Genomic DNA, 20062 nt, shown 5'->3' with positions numbered 1-20062 from the left:
AATTTACTAGTAGTAACTAGTATACCAGTAATAACTATTAGTAATATGTAGCATCAATATGTAGTAACTAGTATACTAGTAGTAACTATTAGTAATATGTAGCATCAATATGTAGTAACTAGTAGTAATATGTAGTAACTAGTATACTAGTATACTGTTGGTAGTAACTAGTAGTAATATGTGGTATCAATATGTAATAACTAGTAATAATATGTAGTAGTAACTAGTAGTAATATGTAGTAACTAGTATACTATTAGTAGTAATATGTAGTATCAATATGTAGTAACTAGCAGTATACTAGTATACTACTACTAGTAGTAGTAACTAGTAGTAATATGTAGTAACTAGTAGATACTAGTATACTAGTAGTAACATATGTAGTATAACATAACAATATTAATATGTAGTATCAATATATAACATAACAATATTGATATGCAATACATAACATATTGATACTACATATTGATATGTAGTATCAATACATAACATAAAAGTATTTATTTATATGTATTACATAACATATTGATACTACATATTGATATGTAGTATGAATATGTTGACACTACGTATTGATATGTAATATCAATATATATCATAACAATATTTATTTATATGTAGTCATAACATAGTATCATATGTCGATATTACATATTGATATGTAGTATTAATACATACTACTAGTAACATATTAATAGTATGTTACTACTCACATACTACTAGTATGTAGTAACATACTACTAGTAACATATGTAGTATGTAATAATATATGTAGTAACATACATAGTGTTATATGTTAGGATCAGTAGAGTAATTTTATTTTTTTCAAATTTTTTTTGGACTAACGAGTAAATATATTTTCCCGCTGGACTAGCCATTAACCCGAATTGGGTTTAATGGACTAAACAACAAAGTTCTCTAGATGCATACCATTCGGATATAAAACCGGGTCTCCCCAGTCCCCCACCCGCATTACTTAAGTCGGTTTATTTCATTTTTCTCGAAAATTTCAAAATCTTCTCAACAAAAATCTTTCTCCCACACCCCCTCATTCTCTCTCTCTCAAGCTCTGCAAACGAGAAAATCTTAATCTGTTCCATTTTAATTCCAATTTCTATGGTTTCTCTTCGTTTTTATCCGAGTTTGCGATTTAAATGGAGCAGATGAGGTTAATTCTCATCACTGTTTCTTCTTCTACGGCAGGTCGGCCTTCTCGAATCAGATGTTAAATGTCAAAAACAGCTGAAAATTAAATCTGATCAGAGGAGAAATTCAATGGTTCCACTGATTCTCTTTGTAAGTTGTATTGTGTCTTTTTATTTTCTTCTTGGATTCAGATAAATTCTTTCCTTTATGAATATATCTAGGGTTTTAGTGTTTATTTATGAGATTAAAGATTTCATGTAGGTTGATTAATGAATTGATTCTCTGTTTGACTGAATTTGCAGGTCTACCTGTAGCGTAGACAAGATTGTGGGATTTCAAACTCCAGAAAACAAATAGATGGATTTTGAAAGTTATCTCTTGAGGTAAATTTATTGTTTTGCTGCTGTCTGGTGGTCAGGTATGTAAAATTTAGGTTTACAATAATGTAATTGTAAACCTAAATTTTTCAATCTTGATTTGCTATTGTGGTGTCACTCACACACACTACAAACTAACTGAAGTGAAGAAGTAGTGTGTGTGTGTTTAATTTTGTATTGATGAATCCCATAGTAAGTTTAGACGGCAACACACCGACGACGTCATTGAGAAGTTGACTATATTCCCTTTGTCTTACTCATTTAGATGATTGGAAAACACCAGTGAGAGAAGTTAAAATGGCTTTGTGTATTCTGGAGACATGTCTTTTTAGTAGAAAGGTATAGTTGTTTGTTTTCCTCTCAGCTAAGGCTATGTCAAATTCTAATTTCTTTTAGGTAACCTCTCTATAGGAATAGTTGTGTATAAACGCAAAGCTTTCTTATTCGTATATGGAGGGTTAACTGGATATTATGGAGCTTTCCTAAGGTGTGTAATGTGTATTTGCTTGTGCACAAAAAAACAAGTGTCGACCGAATGTGTGAATTAGTGAAATGCACACTCTTATTGTTTTTATTTGGTTCAGCCTGAAGTATGTGTGTACATTATTTTACTTTTTTTTTTTTTTTTAGGTTTCGAATAGTTAAGTGCCTGTAAATTAGATTGTAAGTTCTGAGAAGCAGACCCAAACCATAGTTTTGTTATAATTAATCGAAACCAACTCCAATATAAATAAGAATCATTTGTTAATTAGTGATGGAATTTTCATCCAGAGGAACTTTTCTGCACAGTTCACCTACTATTGATGCCATATACTACTAAGCAAATAAATAAACCAACTCAAACAAATAAACAATTTCACCTACTTTGTCTACTCTTAACTTACTCACTCTTCTCTTTTGTCTCTCTCATCATGTCTGCTAGAGAATCAAGTGATCGTGATCATCGATCTCAGCAAGAAATGATAGAGATTAAATTGTTACTTAAAGTTCTTGTTGAATCTCAAGCTAAACTAGTTGAATCTCAGTCTAAGCTCTTAAACTCTCAATTAAATACTCAAAACCAGATATTAGAGATATTAAAAAGCGTTGGCATTGCAGGTAATAATAATAATTGGAAGGATTAAAGCCTGGTTGCTCTTAAACTCTAAATTTACTTCTTAGTTTGGTTCCTTGGGCTGCTTTTTTCTCTTCCTTTACAATAAAGCTTCTCTTTTAGGTTGCAACTAATTAGTCAAAAGCAACTGCAACAAAAGTAAGAATTCTCACTAGACCTTCCGTCACCAACCAAGGATGAAGCTTCTATACATAATTCACCTACTAATTATGCCTTCTTTTTTAATTTATTCAACAGTAAATAAACCAACTGTGAATAATTTAATTGGTAAGAAACTTGACCCTTAGTTTGAATCAGAAGTTCAAAACTCCGCTACTGAATAATTTACAGTTTAATCTTTGGATGGTGGGTGAAGTGATGGTATGAACCATCTCTACCTCTGTGTCATAGTGTTTCTGTTCCTAGGTGTTGTTACTTTATTTTTTGTTGGTAGTTATGTGTTTCGCACTCTTTGCAACGCAATCCATGCCATGTAACAATAAAAACAACAAGCATCTGTAGAAGTTTCTGTTGTTAGATTTATTTATTTGTGTTTAATGTGAAACAGAATATAAGAAGTCATGAATGAAAATGCTAGGTTTGGAGGAGGCCGTGAGCATTATGTTCATGCATAATGCATTGACAATATCAAAGAAAATGAGGAAAACTTTTGGACTACTCTTTTGACGGTGGCAGTTTCTGTATAAATAGGGAAAGTCATATAATTCTGCTGCCTACCAGATTTTCACTCTCTCTCACTGTCTATCTATCGATCTTTCCTGCTATCTCTACCAACATGTATGCTAGAGAATCAGGTTATGGTGATTATCAGTCTCACCAATTAATGTTAGAGATTAAGAGGCTACTTAAAGTATTAGTTGAATCTCAATGCTCCCAATTAAATACTCAAAACCAGATATTAGATATTTTACAAAGCATTGGTAACGCAGGTAATCATTATAAAACGGATAATCATAAAGCTTTACGAAACCCATCATCCTCCTACTGTCATAAGCCGCAAGGTATTTGAAATTTATGTGTTGGCCATTTAATTTTTGTTGAATTAATTTCTATATCTATGATCTGAATCTGATCAGCCTTGTATGTTGTAGCTGCGATGTTGTCACCAACAACAGTATTGACACCAGAAGAAGATGCCGACAACAGTAGTAACGCTACAGCTAAAGTTTCAGAAAACGTGAAAGAGACAGCATCAGTAGTGCTTGAGGAGATCACACAGGCGTTACCTGAGAATAATCATAATGAACAATATCAGCAGCCGCCATTTGAACATCAACTTTGTGATTTCACCGGAAATGATACGACCATGGAGCAGAACTTTAAATCGAGTAAGTTGATTTTATTCTGATATGGATAACAACATTTTGCCAAGAAGATTATTTTACGTCAGATTTAGTGTACTGGAATTTATTTCTGAACTTTATTGTTATGTTGCTCATGTATGTTTGAATTGAATAGAGGGTGATAAGATGATGAGTAAAAAGTATGTTTTGGATGGATGTAACCAGCTGTACAATGCAGCAGCTGATGGTGATTGGGAAAAAGCTAATAAGTTTTTCCAAAACGATCCACAAGCAATTCGAGAAGTGATAACAGAAGAACTAGAAACACCACTTTGTATTGCTGTAAGAAAGAATCATGTGATATTTATAGAGGAGATTGTGAGGCTCATGCCACCTGAAGTACTGGAATATAAAATAAAGAATTCCAATTTTACGGCACTTCACTTAGCTATCCAGTATGGAAACCTTAAAGCAACTGAGATGATGGTTAAAAAGAACCGGAAGTTGACTCAGATACGCAATCGCGATGGACGGGTACCCCTGGCTTTTGCTCTTCTGTACACTACAGGTGCACAGAAACCGATAGTTGATTACCTTTACTCCGTAACTAGAGACGAGGACCCAAGTCCATTCTTGGGTCATTATGGTGCTAGCCTGTTGTGTGATGCAATTGATCACGAGTTTTACGGTACGTATCCCAAATTAGTTATATGGGTTTCCCATAATAAGTAGCTTAGTTAAGAATTAGTTTATAAATACACTAATTGATTTATGGCGCACAACCTATTATTACGTGCTTTCCAGGTGCCATCGTAGCACCCTTTTATGATATAAATTTAATCTTTCCTAGGTAAGAAAATTCATTGGACTTGTATTTACTTAAAATTACACATCTTACTTGTAGATATAGCGTCGTCTCTTGTCCGCCGATTTCCAGGATTGGTTAGTACGAAGTCGAAGTGGTCTAAGCAATATGGGCTTGAAATACTTCTCGAGAAGCCATCAACATTCTTAAGTGGAGCTAAGCTAACATGGTGGCAAAGTTTCATTTATTCATGTTAGTTAGTTAGTTCCCTTAATTAAAATTTACACTGCAGGAACAAAGTCATTACGTACTCATGAATATTAGTTCTGTATATGCTTTTATTACCCTATTTATTTATCTTAAAGCAAATACGTAATATTCATCTACATGTGCGGGTATGTGTTCCAGTAATTCAAGTGGACATTGATGCTGCACATGGCAATGACAGCCAATTAGATGATAAAAACTCTTGGGAAATAGATGAGGGCACTGAATCAGACGAAGAGAACCCTTCACCGAGCATAATGAGGTCCGATGTTGAGGATGCAGGGAACTCTTCAAAGAGCTCAAGAGGCAGCAAAGAAAATGAAGATGATCTTTCAGAGGGCTCAAAAGTCCCCTTATCAACTAGTAAAGACTCGTCAATTATCAAGTCCATTTCAATCCTCTGCATGCCTTACCTAATGCGAGGTTTTTCTTCCCCTTTGGACTACATTGGTGCTTAATTTGTTTAAGCCTCTCTTTAGAATGTTCAAGCGATTTAGAGACCGAAGAATTACCATACATGAGTACTATGCTACTTAAATCGTCTAGTTAAACCAACAGTATAATTTTAAGATTACACATGTAGGCTTTAATTTGATGCTGACTTGATTTTGATTGTTATCAGTGCCTCATTTTGAACGATTGTACAAGCAAAAGTTGTTGGATAAGCAGGCCCTCGCAATGGTGCAAAATATGTTGGAACAACTCGGCAAAACAATGAACAGGGAAGAGATAGCGGAGTTTTTTGACAGTCTACCGCCATAAAGATGGCTATAAAGCATGTATACACTGAGTTTATAGTGGCGACCCTTGAGAAATTTAGTTACCTAATTTTCCAGGAAATGGGAGGACTAACAATGGCACAGATGGCTGTTCAAGAGCGAAATGATACTATTTTGAATTACTTATGTGAAACCGCTGATATTATGGGGGAGAAAATAAGACTATATTCTAAAGAAGATAAAAGTTACAACACTCTCTTGCACTATGCTGCAAAGTTAGCGCCTTTGGCTAAACTGAATTTGGTTTCTGGTGCAGCTCTACAGATGCAACGTGAATTACAGTGGTTCAATGTAAGTATGGTATTTGAATCTCATCAAATAACATCATGTACCTTTCTCCTGAAATACTTTAATTTGAGGGTAGTTTCTTTTTTTCTTCTTTAGGGTTTGCAAAGTATCCTACTCAAGAATAAAAGGTTCAGACCAAACAGAAATGGAGATACAGCTCAATCTATATTTACAGAGGAACATAAAGATTTAGTGGTGAAAGGCGAGAAATGGATGAAGGATACATCTGGATCTTGCATGTTAGTAGCTGCCCTCATCACTACTGTAGCATTCGCAGCTGCTTTTACCATCCCGGGAGGTAATATTAGTGACAGTAATAGCAACAAAAACGGCACCCCAGTTTTCTTGGAAACAACATCATTTATGGTATTTGTGGTGGCAGATGCATTAGCTCTATTTTCTTCAATCACGTCAGTACTTATGTTTTTAGCTTTATACACGTCAAGATATGCAGAAGAAGAATTCCACACGTCCCTTCCACGAAAACTTGTTATAGGTCTTGGAACCTTATTCATATCCATGGCTACAATATTGGTAGCTTTTAGTGCATCACTTTCCATTGTGCTTGAAGATAGGTGTGTCTGGGCACCAATTCCTATGGCATTATTTAGTTGTGTTCCTGTCTTACTATTTGTACTGTTGCAGTTACCATTGTTTGTTGAAATTGTTCGTTCTACGTACTGGGGTAGCCTCTTTTTAAAACATAGATATGTCCAGCCTAGAGTTGATCAATACAATGGTGCTAAGAAAAATAATTGAGCTTTAAATCAGGTTGTTCTGGCTGCAAAGAATTGGGAGGTGTTATGGAAGGTATGCCCTGTAGTTGTACACTTACGTGCACTTTGCTGTGTGGCATGTAGTTCTTTTGACCAAACTGCTCAATTTACATTTCTTTATATCGTATGGTACTCCTGAACATTTGCAATTTGCTATATCCCTGTTAATGAAATCCAATTTATTCCACTAGCTTTGTTTATGTCATGTCAATATTTGTTGATTATCAAATGTAGATCATCATATGCAGTGATTTTTTTTTATTTTTTTTTTGGAATCTGACATCAAAAGCAGAAACTGCAGAACTCTGCAAATATCATATAGCCTAGACATTCAATTTGTTGAATGCGCATACTGCAGAAATGAAGCTTGAATCATGGATTCTTCAGATGCTGCCGCAAGTGTAAGCAGAATTTGAGTTTCAAGTAACTTGAGCTCTTTTTCTGACCGCACCCTCATATGGTCCAGCAAAGTGGTAGTTTGGCTCTATTTTATATGGCAATGTTTGCCAAAAAAAGTCTTAGAAAAATAGTTTGTTTCATTTTTCTCAACAGGATCTCTCTCCCTCATTTACTCTCCGAAGCTCTGCAAATGAGAAATATCTGAATCTGGTCTGATTTAATCCCAATTTCTCTTCGTTTTCGCGGGTTTGATCTCTTTTTATATCCGGCATTGGGATTTAAATGGAACAGATTAAGTTAATTCTCGTCACTGTTTCTATTAATAGGGCCTTGTCAAATCTAATAATCTTATACAATTAGATGTTAAATTTCAGAAACAGCTGATATTCAATCTGATCAGAGGAGGAATTCCATGATTCTACTTATTCTCTGTAACTTGCTCTGTGAATTTCTGTAAAATTCTTCTTCTCGTTTGATTCATCTCGATAATTCGTAACTTTATGAATGTCTAGGTTTTAGAAAGATTCTTGTGCCAATTTTCTCATGCTTTAGGCCTTGGTGAATTTTTCTACGTAGTGCTTCTATTAACATTTGAGATTAAATATTGGCATATGTAGGTTGATTATTGAATTGTTTCTCTGTCTTGCTGAATTTGCAGGGTTACCTGTATTGTGGAATTTCAAACACTAGAACAAATTGAGAGGTGGTTGGTGGGAGATGAATTTTGGAAGCAGGTAGCTCTCAAGGTAAATTTATTGTTTCACTTCTGTCTGGTAGGTCAGGTATATATGCGTGTATTTACAATCATACAAACCTAAATTTTCAATCTTAATTTGCGTAGACTGTATATGCCATTGACTCTAAAGTAACTGAATGCTGATTATGTAGAAATTCATAATGATCTAGCTGTGGTAGTGGTGAAATAGTGTATGCTTAATTTTGTTTTGAATGAATCTCATAGTATAGTATGTTTTGATAGCAACACAACGACGTCATTGAGAAATAATCTACAGTCATTTTTTCTTCCGCACTTTGATGATTGGAGATCACTAAAGAAGTTAAAATGGCTTCGTGTATTTCTGGATACATGTAAATAGGAGAAAGAGATTTTTGTATGTTCGTCTTAGCTAAGGCTGTGCAATGTTTCAATTTTTTGTAGGTAACCTCTAATCAAGAATAACCTCTCTATAGGAATGGTTGTGTATAAACACAAAGCTATTCGTATACGGACTTTGGAGGGGTTGACTGTATTTTGCTTAATTCACCAACATTCCTTTTACTAGACTGTGGTTGTGTATATTGCGGAGCTTTCCAAAGGTGTGTATTTTGCTTGTTTAAACAAGACAGGTGTCCATAGAAGGTGTGAATCAGTGAAATGACCCGTATTGTCTTAATAATATTGAGCCTGAAATATGTGTGCACAATATTTGACTTTGTTTTTAAGCTTTTGAATAGTTAAGTGCCTGTAATTTACTAGATCTTAAATTTCTGCACGGTAGACCCATATCATTAGATTTTCTAGATGCCGCAGTCTAGTTTAATTGTTTAATTAATCAAAAGTAACTCCAATAAAAACAAGAATCATTTGTTAATTAGTGATGTGATTTGCCTCCAGAGAAACTTTTCTGCATAATTTACCTACTCTTAATCCTTTTAATATTATTAATCTTCTCTGTCCCTGTCTCTGTCTCTCTCTCTCTCTCTCTCTCAACACACACACGCACATGATGTCTGCTAGAGAATCCGGGGATCATGATCATCGATCTCAGCAAGGATTGATAGAGATTAAATCGTTACTTAAACTGCTTGTTGAATCTCAATCTAAGATCCTAAACTCTCAATTAGATACTCAAAACCAGATTTTAGATATATTAAAAAGCATTGGTAATGCAGGAAATGGTAATAACAGGGAGAAGGATGAACATAATGATTTCCAAAACCCATCATCGTCCCGCTGTCATACGCAGCAAGGTATGTAGTGCATAAAGCTTTCATTTAATTCGCGAATTAGTTTCTATATCTGAGATCTGATCAGCTTTGTATATTGGACTTTTTGACGTCGTCACCAACAACATTATTGCCACCAGAAGAAGATACTGGCAACAATCATAATGCTATAGATAAAGTAGCAGAAAACGTGAAAAGGACACCGTCGATAGTGTATGAGGAGACCACACACGCGTTATCCGATGATTATAATGAACAATATCAGCAGCACCCACTTGACCATCCACTTGGTGAATTTACAGGAAATCGTACGGCCATGGAGCAGAACCTTAAATCTGGTAAGCTAATTTCATTTCATTATAACAGAGAAAAGAATGTGATGGAAAGAAGATAATTTTACATTGAATTTTAATTAATAGGAATTTATTCTGATATTTACTTTTTTTACTGCTCATCTATGTTGTAACTGATAAGAGAGTGATGAGGTGGTGAGTAAAAAGTATATTTTGGATGGATACGAGCAACTATACTATGCAGCATATGATGGTGACTAGGAAAAAGCTATTAAGTTTTTCGAAAAGAATCCACAAGCAATTCAAGAAGTGACCACAGAAGAACTAGAAACAGCTCTGCATATAGCCGTACACAGGAACCACTTGGTGTTTATAGAAGAGATTGTGAGATTCATGCCACCTGAAGTACTGGAATATAAAGCAAGATGTTATGAATCTACAGCACTTCACTTCTCTGTCATGTATGGAAATCTCAAGGCAGCTGAGGTGATGGTGAAGAAGAACGGGATGTTGACTCAGATACGCAATTTTGATGGACGGGTACCCCTCGCTCTTGCTCTTATGTATACTACAGGTGCACAGAAAGAGATAGTTGAGTACCTTTATTCTGTAACTAGAGATGAGTACCCAAGTCCCTTCTCAGGTAATTGTGGTGCTAGCCTGTTATGTGATGCAATTAATGAAGAGTTTTATTGTACGTACACAAAATCAGTTAACATAGATTTCCTATTATAAGTAGTGTAGATATAAAATATGTGTACGAACACATTTGATTTTTCTCACTCGATTTATTTTTATGGGCTTTCCAAGTTCTTTCTCAGTACCCTTTTATGATATGAATTTAATCTTTCCCAAGTTAAAAAGTTCCATTCTACTTATATTTACTTAAAACTAAATGTCTTATTTGTAGATATAGCATCATCTCTTGTCTTATGATTTCCAGGATTGGTGAGTACGAGGTCGAAGTGGTCTAAGCAATATGGATTCGAAATACTTGTTGAGAAGCCGTTTACTTTTTTGAGTGGAGCTAGGCTAACGTGGTGACAACGTTGCATTTATTCATGTTAGTTATTCATGAATATTAGTGCTATGTATACTTCTATTTCTTTCCCTATATCTGAATTGAAATGCTCAATTATCTAAATACATATTTGGGTATGTGTTCCAGTAATTCAAGTGGACATGGATGCTGCACATCGCCATGACAGCAGAGTAGACGAGAAAAACCCTTGGAGGATAGATGAAGGGAACAAAGAGAAAAAGATAACTGTTCAGAGAGCTCAGAAAACAGTGAAACAGACGGAGAGAACCCTTCACAATACATAATAGGGGTCAATAATGACGATGCAGGGGACCCTTCAAAGAGCTCAAAACGCATCGAAGCCAATGAAAAGGGTCTTCGGGATAGCTCCGAAGTATCCTTACCAACTAGTAAAGACTCGTCAATAATCAAGTGCATCTCAATCTTCATCATGCCTTACCTAATACGAGGTTCTTCTTTCCCTCGAGATAAATTTGGTTGCTAAATTTGTTTGGTCTTTATTAAAAGTATCCTATTTTTTTTTCGTGATATAGGTTACTTACCATACATTAATCTGATGCTACATAGGCTGTCTAGCTAGGTCATTAATCTTTCAAAAATCATAAATGGAGGTTCTAATATTATGATGACTTGATTTTGATTGTCATGATCAGTGCCTCATTTCGAACCATTGTACAAGCAAAAGTTGATGCACAAACAGGCTTTGGCATTGGTCCAAAATATGTTGACACAACTCAATGAAACAATGAACAGGAAAGATCTAAAAGAGTTTTTTGAGAGTTCTACCTTCATGAAAACAGCTATAAAGCATGGATCAACAGAGGTTATTACGGCGACTCTTGAGAAATTCCGCTGCCTAATTATGCATGAAATTTCAGGACAAACAATGGTGCAAATGGCTGTTGAAGAACGAAATGATACTATTTTGAATTACTTATGTGAGACCGCTGATATTATGGGGAAAAAAATGGATCTTGTTTCTAAAGATGATAAAAGTTATAACACTATTTTGCACTATGCTGCAAATTTGGCGCCTTCGGCTAAACTCAATTTGGTTTCTGGTGCAGCTCTGCAGATGCAACGGGAGTTACAGTGGTTTAAGGTATGTTAGAGCAACCACAGTCACGACCAAATTTGGAGACTAAACCCAAATTTGGTCTCTGTATCAGCCGCAATGGAACGGACTAAAGCTATATTTAGTCCGGATAATTAGGGTTTGAGACCAAAAATGGTCGCCGACCCAGACTAAAATCAGTTATACTGGGACGGGCTTAATATAAGCGTATGAATTCAGACGGGGTTATAGTGAGCGCTTCACACCAGACGTAAGTATAAAGAACGCATGAAATTAGGGCGGATGTATAAAGAGCGTATGAGTGAGGCGTATTTATAACCACCGCCGGACAAAACGGAGATAATACGTACGCCCCACAGCAGGCGTAATTAGAATGTACGTCCCAGTGGGGCGCAGTTATAAAAACCGCCTGGTTCGGGCGCATGTATCGTGAGCGCCTGTGTGTAGACGTATCTTTAATGTACGCCTGGTCCGGGCGCATGTATTATGCACGCCTGTGTGAGACGTATCTTTAATGTACGCCTGAATTTTCATAACATGAGATTGCATAGCCCCATGCTCCAGTTTGATCTTCCAACGTGGTGCGAACATGCAATCATTTCCGTGTGCAGAGACGCCCAATGAATCTGGATGGGGTACTAGTCCATTTCCGTGTGCAGAGACGCCCAATGAATCTGGATGGGGTACTAGTCCCGTACAAGGGATAAGTACAATCCCTCCAGCCTACTAGACTAATCCTCTGCTTACGCAGAAAAGATAAGGTCAAGAAAGTCGAACAATAAGTGCTGCTGCCCCAATCCTTTTTTCTTAGGTTTCGTCGTCTTTTTTGTTCTTGTTCTGTGAAAGAGGAGGAGAAGAGGAGATAATCAGACGGACTTGCCCTTTAACGTATATTTCTAGACGCACTTTACATTGACGCCCCACCCAGACGGACATTCCATAAACGCCCCACTCAGACGGACTTTCCATAAACGCCCCACATAGACGGACCTTTCATCTCCGCCCCACTCAGACGCACCTTCTGTGTCCGTCCGATGCAGACGCAATTTATATCTCCGTATGTATCAGACGCACATACCATCTCCGTCTACTGGGACGCATTTTCCATCGCCGTCTAATGCCAGGCGTGAATTAAAACTGCGCCTCAATCAGGCGCACGTAATACATCCGTTTCACTGAGACGCATGTTAAAAAGACGCCCACCAAGAAACGTTAGTATAAATTCCGTCTGGCTTCAAGCGGATGTATAAGTTACGCCTCACCAAATTTTGCTCGTCACCCACTGCGCTTGAACACCGAGAATACCAAACTTTTTTGGTTTTTAGTCTGGAATTTGGTATTTGGTCTGTCTCGTGACTGTGGTTGCTCTTAGGGTGTTTAAATCTTATCAACAACTGCGGAACATTTTTTGATATCAGCATGTGGAAAGTATGAAATTTTAAGTTCAATTCAAAAATCACATAATCATGCACCTTTGAATCTTTGATTTTGTGGTTACCTCATTTTTTCCCCAGGGTGTGGAACGTATCCTACGCATGAAGAGTAGGTGCAGGACAAATGGAGATGGAATTACAGCTCAACATATATTTGCAGAAGAACATAAAGGTTTGGTTGAGAAGGGTGAGAAATGGATGAAGGATACATCTGGATCTTGCATGTTAGTAGCTGCCCTAATTGATACTGTAGCATTTGCAGCTGCCTTCACAGTCCCTGGAGGTAATATCAGTGATACTAATAGCGCTACAAATGGCACCCCAGTTTTCCTGGGAAGGACATCATTCACAGTCTTTGTAGTAGCAGATGTGTTAGCTCTCTTCTCTTCTATCACTTCAGTACTTATGTTTTTAGCAATATACACATCACGGTATGCAGAAGAAGATTTCCTCAAGTCTCTGCCACAAAAACTGATCATAGGACTTGCAACTCTATTCGTATCTATGGCCACCATATTGATAGCTTTTAGTGCATCACTTTTTATTGTCCTGGGAGATATATTTACATGGGCACTGATTCCTATAACGTTATTTGGCTGTGTTCCTGTAGTCTTGTTTGCTTGGTTGCAGTTACCATTGTTTGTTGAATATGTACGTTCTGCGTACTGGGGTTAACTTTTCTGGAAACATAGATATATCGAACCTACAGTTGATCAGTATAATGGTATAAAGAAACATAAGTGAACTTTCAGGTGTAATGGAATGAATTCTGTCCATTATTGTGCATTCTAATGTGTGGTTCTTCATCAAGTTGCTCATCCTTTATTTACATCATGTCAATATTTGTTGTTTGTTGATTAGCTCCATCAAATCGTAGATCCTATTGTTGGATTGCTAAAGCCTTTTGAATTGAGCCTTTGGGTGTTCATTGTGTGCTTTATTCCTAGGCTGTAGTTGTTTAGTTCGCTGAACAAAATATGATCCAACGTCAAATGCAGAAGCTTTAGAACTCTCCAATTTCAAAGTTGGCCTTGCATAGAGCCATCACGCCACATTTCATTGTACAACCACCAAGTGGCGGTTGGACTCTTACCAACAGAGCGCTAATTGGCTCTAGTTTTTTTTTTTTTTTTTACTTCCAAGACACAAATCTGTTTCTTACTTCTGTTTTTTTGTAGATGTAAAACTATTTTGATTCACAAAAAGACGTTTAGAAGTAATTTGACAGCCAAACCGACTTCTGACATTTGGATTTCTAAAAGCCAAAATAATTGTGAAGCAAAATATAACCAAGATAGCCTTAGCAATCATGGTCCCCCTCCAAGCCATTACATGGTCCAGCAAAGCAGAGTGGCTCCATTACATGGTCCAGCAAATACTTTACTTCGTTTTCTTTTTTCATTTTCCTCGGAAAATCTCTCTCACACTCTCTGAAGCTCTGCAAATGAGAAATATCTGAATCTGCTCCATTTTAATCACAATTCCTCTTCGTTTTTGTGGATCTTATCTGTTTTTACTCGGCATTGTGATTTAAATGGAGTAGATTGTTAACTCTCATCACTGTTTCTTCTTCTAGGGCGGACCTTCTCGGATCTAAAAAAATCTTATTCAATCAGATGTTAAATTTCAAAAAAAAGCTGAAATTCAATCGAATCAGAGGAGGAGGAATCCATGATTCTACTGATTCTTTGTAAGGTATATTGTAGATTTCAGTGAAATTCGTCTTTCTTTTTCACTTGGATTCAGTTCCATTCTTAGCTTTCTAGGGTTTTAGTGTTTCTCTGTGCATTTGTGCTACTTAGTAGTTCTCAAACTTCCCGTTAAGATTTGAGATTAAAGAATTTATGTAGGTTGATTATTGATTGTCTGTCTGTCTGCCTGAATATTTGTAGGGCAACCTGTACTATGGATTTTGGAATTTCAAACACTAGAACAAATTGAGATGAATTTTCAAAGCAGGTATGTTTCAAGGTAAATATGTTGTGTATTTACAGTCTTACAAAACCTAAATTTTCAATCTTAATTTGCGTACACTATGTTGCCATTGACTCTAAAGTAACTGAGTGCTAATTATGTAGAAAATCATAATGGTGTAGAAGTAGTGTGTTTAATTTGTCTTGAATGAATGTCAATAGTATGTTTAGGTAGCAACATGCCGATGTCATGGAGAAATAATCTACAGTCCTTTTGTCTTCCGCATTGGAAATCACTAGAGAAATTGAAATGGCTTTCTGTATTTCTAGATACTTGTAAATAGGAGAAAGGCTGTGTTTTATTTAATTTTTTATAGGTGACCTCTATTCGAGAATAACATCTCTGTAGGAATGGTTGTATATAAACACACAGTTATTCTTATATGGACTATGGAGGGGTTAACTGCATATTACGAGCTTTCCAAAGGTGTGTATTTTGCTTTTGCAAACAGAACAAGTGTACATAGAAGGTGCGAATCAGTGAAATGCACACACGTATTGTCTTTACATTGTTGAGCCTGAAATATGTGTGCACAATATTTGACTTAGTTTTTCAGCTTTCGAGTAATTAAGTGCCTGCAAATTAGTAGATCTCAGATTTCTGCACTGCAGCCACATATCGCAAGATTTTCTAGATACCACACTCTAGTTTAATTGTTTTAATTAATCTAAAGCAACTCCAATAAAAACAAGAATCATTTGTTAATTAGTGATAGGACTTTACTCCAGAGGGACTTTTGTGCATAATTCACCCACCCTTAATGCTTTTTATTAGTCTTTATCTCTTTGTCTCACTCTCTCTCTCTCTCCCTCACACACATCATGTCTGCTAGAGAATTGGGTTATTGTGATCACCGATCTCAGGAAGAAATGATTGAGATTAAAACTTTACTTAAAGTTCTTGTTGAATCCCAAGCTAAACTAGATGGATCTCAATCTATGATCTTAAACTCTCAGTTAAGTACTCAAAACCAGATATTAGAGATATTAAAAAGCATTGAGAACGCAAGTAATAATAATAAAAGGGACAAGGATGGACATAAGGTTTTCCAAAACCCATCATCATCCCATTGTCATAAGCAGCAAGGTATGTAATATATGTACACATATATTTCATTTGATGTAGCCAAATAGTTTCTATATTTGAGATCTGATCGGCTTTGTATATTTTAGCATTGACATCATTACCGGCAACATTATTGACACCAGAAGGAGATACTGGCAATAGTAATGCTACAGATGAAATAGCAGAAAAAGTAAAAAGGACAACAACGGTAGTGTACGAGGAGACCACACAGGCGGTATCTGATGATAATCATAATGAAAAATATCAGCAGCAGCCATTTGACCGACAACTTAGTGAATTCACAGGAAATCATACGACCATGGAGCACAACCTTAGATCTAGTAAGCTGATTTCATTCTAATAGAGAAAAGAACATGATGGCAAGAAGAAATTTTTGCGTTGAATTTTAGTTTTGGAATATATTCTGATGTTTATTGTTTTATTGCTTATGTATATTGTCTAACTGATATAAGAGAGTGATGAGGGGATGAGTAAAAAGTATGTTTTGGATGAATACGAGCAACTATACTATGCAGCATACGATGGTGACTGGGAAAAAGCTAATAACATTTTAGACAATAATCCAAAAGCGATTCGAGAAGTGATCACTGAAGAACTAGAGACAGCTCTGCATATAGCCGTGCACAGGAATCACCTGGTGTTTATAGAGGAGATTGTGAGATTCATGCCACCTGAAGTACTGGAATATAAAGCAAGATGTTTTGAATCTACAGCACTTCACTTTGCTGTCATGTATGGAAATCTCAAAGCAGCTGAGGTAATGGTTAAGAAGAATCGGATGTTGACCCAGATACGCAATTGCGATGGAAGGGTACCCCTCGCTCTTGCTCTTATGTATACAACAGATGCACAGAAAGAGATAGTTGAGTACCTTTACTCTGTAACTAGAGATGAGTACCCAAGTCCGTTCTCGGGTCATGGTGGTGCTAGCCTGTTATGTGATGCAATTAATGAAGAGTTTTACGGTATGTATGCAAAACCAGTTAACATAGATATACTATTATAGGTATTGTTGATTTTTTGCACCCGATAATATTTTTATGGGCTTTCCAAGTTCTATCTCAGCACCCTTTCATGATATGAATTTAATCTTTCAAAAGTTAAAAAGCTTCATTCTACTTGTATTTACTTAAAACTAACTATCGTGTTTGTAGATATAGCGTCATCTCTTGTCCTACGATTTCCAGGGTTGGTGAGTACGAGGTCGAAGTGGTCTAAGCAATATGGATTTGAAATACTTGTTGAGAAGCCATTTACTTTTTTAAGTGGAGCTAGACTAACATGGTGGCAGCGTTGCATTTATTCGTGTTAGTTATTCATGGATATTAGTTCTGTGTATACTTCTTTTTCTTTCCCTATTCGTACATCTGAATTCAAATGCTCAATTATCTAAATATGTATTTGGGGTGTGTGTTCCAGTAATTCAAGTGGACATGGATTCTGCACATTGTCATGACAACAAAGTAGAAGAGAAAAACTCTTGGAGGATAGATGAAAGGAACAAAAGAGAAAAAGATAACTGTTCAGAGAGCTCAGAAAGCAGTGAAACAGACGAAGAGAACCCTTCACAAAGCATAATAGGGACCAATAATGAGGATGCAGGGAACCCTTCAAAGACCTCAGAAGAAATCAAAGGAAATGAAAAGGGTCTTTCGGAGAGCTCAGAATTATCCTTACCAACTTGTAAAGACTCGTCGATAATTAAGTGCATCTCAATCTTCATCATGCCTTACCTGATGCGAGGTTTTTCTTTCCCTTGAGATAAATTTGGTTGCTACTTTTTTTTAGTTTTTTATTAAAAATATTTTTTGTGTTTTCACGTTGTTTAGGTTACTTACCAATTACCATACATGGATCTGATGCCAGTTAGTCTGTCTAGCTAGGTCATTAATCTTTAAGAAATGAGGTTCTAAAATTAGGGTGACTTGATTTTGATTGTCATCAGTGCCTCATTTCAAACAATTGTACAAGCAAAAGTTGATGCACAAACAGGCTTTGGCATTGGTCCAAAATATGTTGAGACAACTCGATGAAACATTGAACAGGAAAGAGATGCTAGAGTTTTTTGACAGTTCTACCTTCATGAAAACAGCTATAAAGCATGGATCCACAGAGTTTATAATGGCGAGTCTTGAGAAATTTGGTTGCCTAATTAAGCATGAAATGTCGGGACAGACAATGGCACAAATGGCTGTTGAAGAACGAAATGATACTATTTTGAATTACTTATGTGAAACTGCTGATATTATGGGGAGAAAAACGGATCTAGTTTCTAAAGATGATAAAAGTTATAACACTCTCTTGCACTATGCCGCCAAGTTGGCACCTTCTGCTAAACTCAATTTGGTTTCTGGTGCAGCTCTGCAGCTGCAACGGGAATTGCAGTGGTTTAAGGTATGTTGGGGTATTTTAATCTTACCAACAACTGCAAAAGATTTTCATATCAAGCATGTGGATGATAAGGGGAATTCTAAGTTCAATTCAAAACATCACCTAACCCCCCTGCACCTTTTAATACTTTAATTTTGTGGTTACCTCATTTCCTTTCAGGGTGTGGAGCGGATCTTACGCTTCAAAAATAGGTGCAGGACAAATGGAGACGGAAATACAGCTCAACTTATATTTACAGAGGAACATAAAGGCTTGGTTGAGAAAGGCGAGAAATGGATGAAGGATACATCTGGATCTTGCATGTTAGTAGCTGCCTTAATTGCTACTGTAGCATTTGCAGCTGCCTTTACCGTCCCTGGAGGTAATATTAATGATAGTAATGACGCCAAGAATGGCACCCCAGTTTTCCTCGGAAGGACATCATTTATGGTCTTTGCAGTAGCAGATGCTTTAGCTCTTTTCTCTTCTATATCTTCGGTACTTATGTTTTTAGCTATATACACATCACGGTATGCAGAAGAAGATTTCCTCAAGTCTCTACCACAAAAACTGATCATAGGTCTTGCAACTCTGTTCATATCTATGGCCACCATATTGGTAGCTTTTAGCGCATCACTGTTTATTGTCCTTGGAGATATATTTGCATGGGCACTGATTCCTATAACGCTACTAGGTTGTGTTCCAGTAGTCTTGTTTGCATTTTTGCAGTTACCATTGTTTGTCGAATATGTGCGTTCTGCGTACTGGGGTAACCTCTTCTGGAAACATAGATATATTGAACCTGCAGTTGATCTTTATAATGATACAAAGAAAGATAGTTGAACTGTCAGGTGGTATGGAATGAATTTTGTCCACTATGTTGCATTTTAATGTGCTGTTCTTAATTTTATGGCATGTCAGTATTTGTTGTTAGCTGTTTGGCTCCAGCACAGCTCAGCCCACAATGTCACATGCTGGGCGTGCTACATGCTGTGTTGTGATATGCCGGAGATTAAGACATGTCGTGCTGGCCGGTGCGCTGTGTTGTACTGTGCCAGAAAAATAGACGTACTGTGCCAGTGTGCCTAGTATATCTATTTTATGTTTTCCAAAAAAATAATATTTTCCAAATATTTAGGGTATGCTGTTATAAAAATAAGTGAAAGTAAAAAAAATGCGGAATAAATAATCTTTTATGAAATATACACAAAATGTGAAATATTGTGCCATATTCCGTAATGTTTTATGCATGTTATGATATGACGTTTTTTTACCATATTCTGTAATATTTTATGCGTGTTATGACGTGTTTTCTTCACGCGCCATGTTGTACTATGCCATGTGATTATCCATACCAACGTGCCAACCAGCACAACCCACATATTTTGTGCATGTTATGACGTGTTTTCTTCACGTGTCATGTTGTACTATGTCAACCTGCCAACCAGCACAACCCAACCTGCCAACCAGCACAACCCACGAAGTTCCGTGTTGTGTGGTGTCGACGTATCGCACCGGGTTAAGTTATTTGGCGGGCTGGCTCAAATTTTAGAACCGTTTTTTGGGGACTACTCAAAAATGGTGGGGGACTACTCTCCATTTTTTTG

At 36.5% G+C, this 20062-nt stretch overlaps 3 protein-coding genes across 23 annotated transcripts; all 3 read left to right on the top strand.

Annotated features, from left to right (window-relative positions):
• Nucleotides 1-1021: 1021 nt before the first annotated feature.
• LOC113335768 lies at nucleotides 1022-10786 on the top strand. Of its 16 annotated transcripts, none has more exons than XM_026581804.1 (16): nucleotides 1022-1297; nucleotides 1450-1530; nucleotides 3186-3438; nucleotides 3568-3639; nucleotides 3730-3966; nucleotides 4097-4609; nucleotides 4826-4978; nucleotides 5135-5416; nucleotides 5616-6063; nucleotides 6157-7981; nucleotides 8395-8552; nucleotides 9129-9206; nucleotides 9323-9520; nucleotides 9657-10118; nucleotides 10419-10538; nucleotides 10644-10786. In XM_026581804.1, exons 3-9 carry the CDS (start codon nucleotides 3414-3416, stop codon nucleotides 5753-5755), a joined length of 1422 nt encoding a protein of 473 aa, XP_026437589.1. In that variant the 5' UTR covers nucleotides 1022-1297; nucleotides 1450-1530; nucleotides 3186-3413; the 3' UTR covers nucleotides 5756-6063; nucleotides 6157-7981; nucleotides 8395-8552; nucleotides 9129-9206; nucleotides 9323-9520; nucleotides 9657-10118; nucleotides 10419-10538; nucleotides 10644-10786. The 16 variants fall into 16 exon arrangements, with proteins under 16 accessions (XP_026437589.1, XP_026437591.1, XP_026437590.1 ...); XM_026581806.1 differs by lacking the exon at nucleotides 3186-3438 and adding an exon at nucleotides 1790-1863; XM_026581800.1 differs by lacking the exons at nucleotides 1022-1297; nucleotides 1450-1530; nucleotides 3186-3438 and adding an exon at nucleotides 2208-2622 and having other exon boundaries at nucleotides 6157-6358; nucleotides 6832-6870; nucleotides 7894-7981.
• Nucleotides 10787-10801: 15 nt separating this feature from the next.
• On the top strand, nucleotides 10802-13700 carry LOC113335595 (ankyrin repeat-containing protein NPR4-like). Its single transcript, XM_026581619.1, has 3 exons — nucleotides 10802-10966; nucleotides 11171-11619; nucleotides 13107-13700. Exons 1-3 carry the CDS (start codon nucleotides 10948-10950, stop codon nucleotides 13698-13700), a joined length of 1062 nt encoding a protein of 353 aa, XP_026437404.1. The 5' UTR covers nucleotides 10802-10947.
• Nucleotides 13701-14990: 1290 nt separating this feature from the next.
• On the top strand, nucleotides 14991-19330 carry LOC113335761. Of its 6 annotated transcripts, XM_026581786.1 has the most exons (8): nucleotides 14992-16085; nucleotides 16172-16405; nucleotides 16538-17050; nucleotides 17240-17392; nucleotides 17505-17828; nucleotides 18031-18479; nucleotides 18636-19037; nucleotides 19104-19330. In XM_026581786.1, the coding sequence occupies exons 1-8, from the start codon at nucleotides 15821-15823 to the stop codon at nucleotides 19296-19298; spliced, it is 2535 nt and encodes an 844-aa protein (XP_026437571.1). In that variant the 5' UTR covers nucleotides 14992-15820; the 3' UTR covers nucleotides 19299-19330. The 6 variants fall into 6 exon arrangements, with proteins under 6 accessions (XP_026437573.1, XP_026437571.1, XP_026437570.1 ...); XM_026581788.1 differs by having other exon boundaries at nucleotides 14991-16085; nucleotides 18445-18479; nucleotides 18636-19330; XM_026581785.1 differs by having other exon boundaries at nucleotides 14993-16085; nucleotides 16208-16405; nucleotides 18636-19330.
• Nucleotides 19331-20062: the final 732 nt, after the last annotated feature.

The sequence above is a fragment of the Papaver somniferum genome, unplaced genomic scaffold (assembly GCF_003573695.1).
Source record: "Papaver somniferum cultivar HN1 unplaced genomic scaffold, ASM357369v1 unplaced-scaffold_15, whole genome shotgun sequence".
Lineage (NCBI taxonomy): Eukaryota > Viridiplantae > Streptophyta > Magnoliopsida > Ranunculales > Papaveraceae > Papaver > Papaver somniferum.
This window is presented reverse-complemented; position numbering and strand designations above follow the sequence as displayed.

Bases quoted from the DNA above. Each gene is read 5' to 3' on its own strand.
- LOC113335595 (XM_026581619.1), top strand. The intron at 11,620-13,106 runs GTATGTTAGAGC...TTTTTTCCCCAG, and splicing joins GGGAGTTACAGTGGTTTAAG to GGTGTGGAACGTATCCTACG.
- LOC113335761 (XM_026581782.1), top strand. From the start codon at position 15,821: ATGTCTGCTAGAGAATTGGGTTATTGTGATCACCGATCTCAGGAAGAA. The intron at 17,393-17,504 runs GTTAGTTATTCA...TGTGTGTTCCAG, and splicing joins GCAGCGTTGCATTTATTCGT to TAATTCAAGTGGACATGGAT. The intron at 17,829-18,030 runs GTTTTTCTTTCC...GATTGTCATCAG, and splicing joins CATGCCTTACCTGATGCGAG to TGCCTCATTTCAAACAATTG.
- LOC113335768 (XM_026581803.1), top strand. From the start codon at position 2,328: ATGCCATATACTACTAAGCAAATAAATAAACCAACTCAAACAAATAAA. The intron at 3,967-4,096 runs GTAAGTTGATTT...TGAATTGAATAG, and splicing joins GGAGCAGAACTTTAAATCGA to AGGGTGATAAGATGATGAGT. The intron at 4,979-5,134 runs GTTAGTTAGTTA...TATGTGTTCCAG, and splicing joins GCAAAGTTTCATTTATTCAT to TAATTCAAGTGGACATTGAT.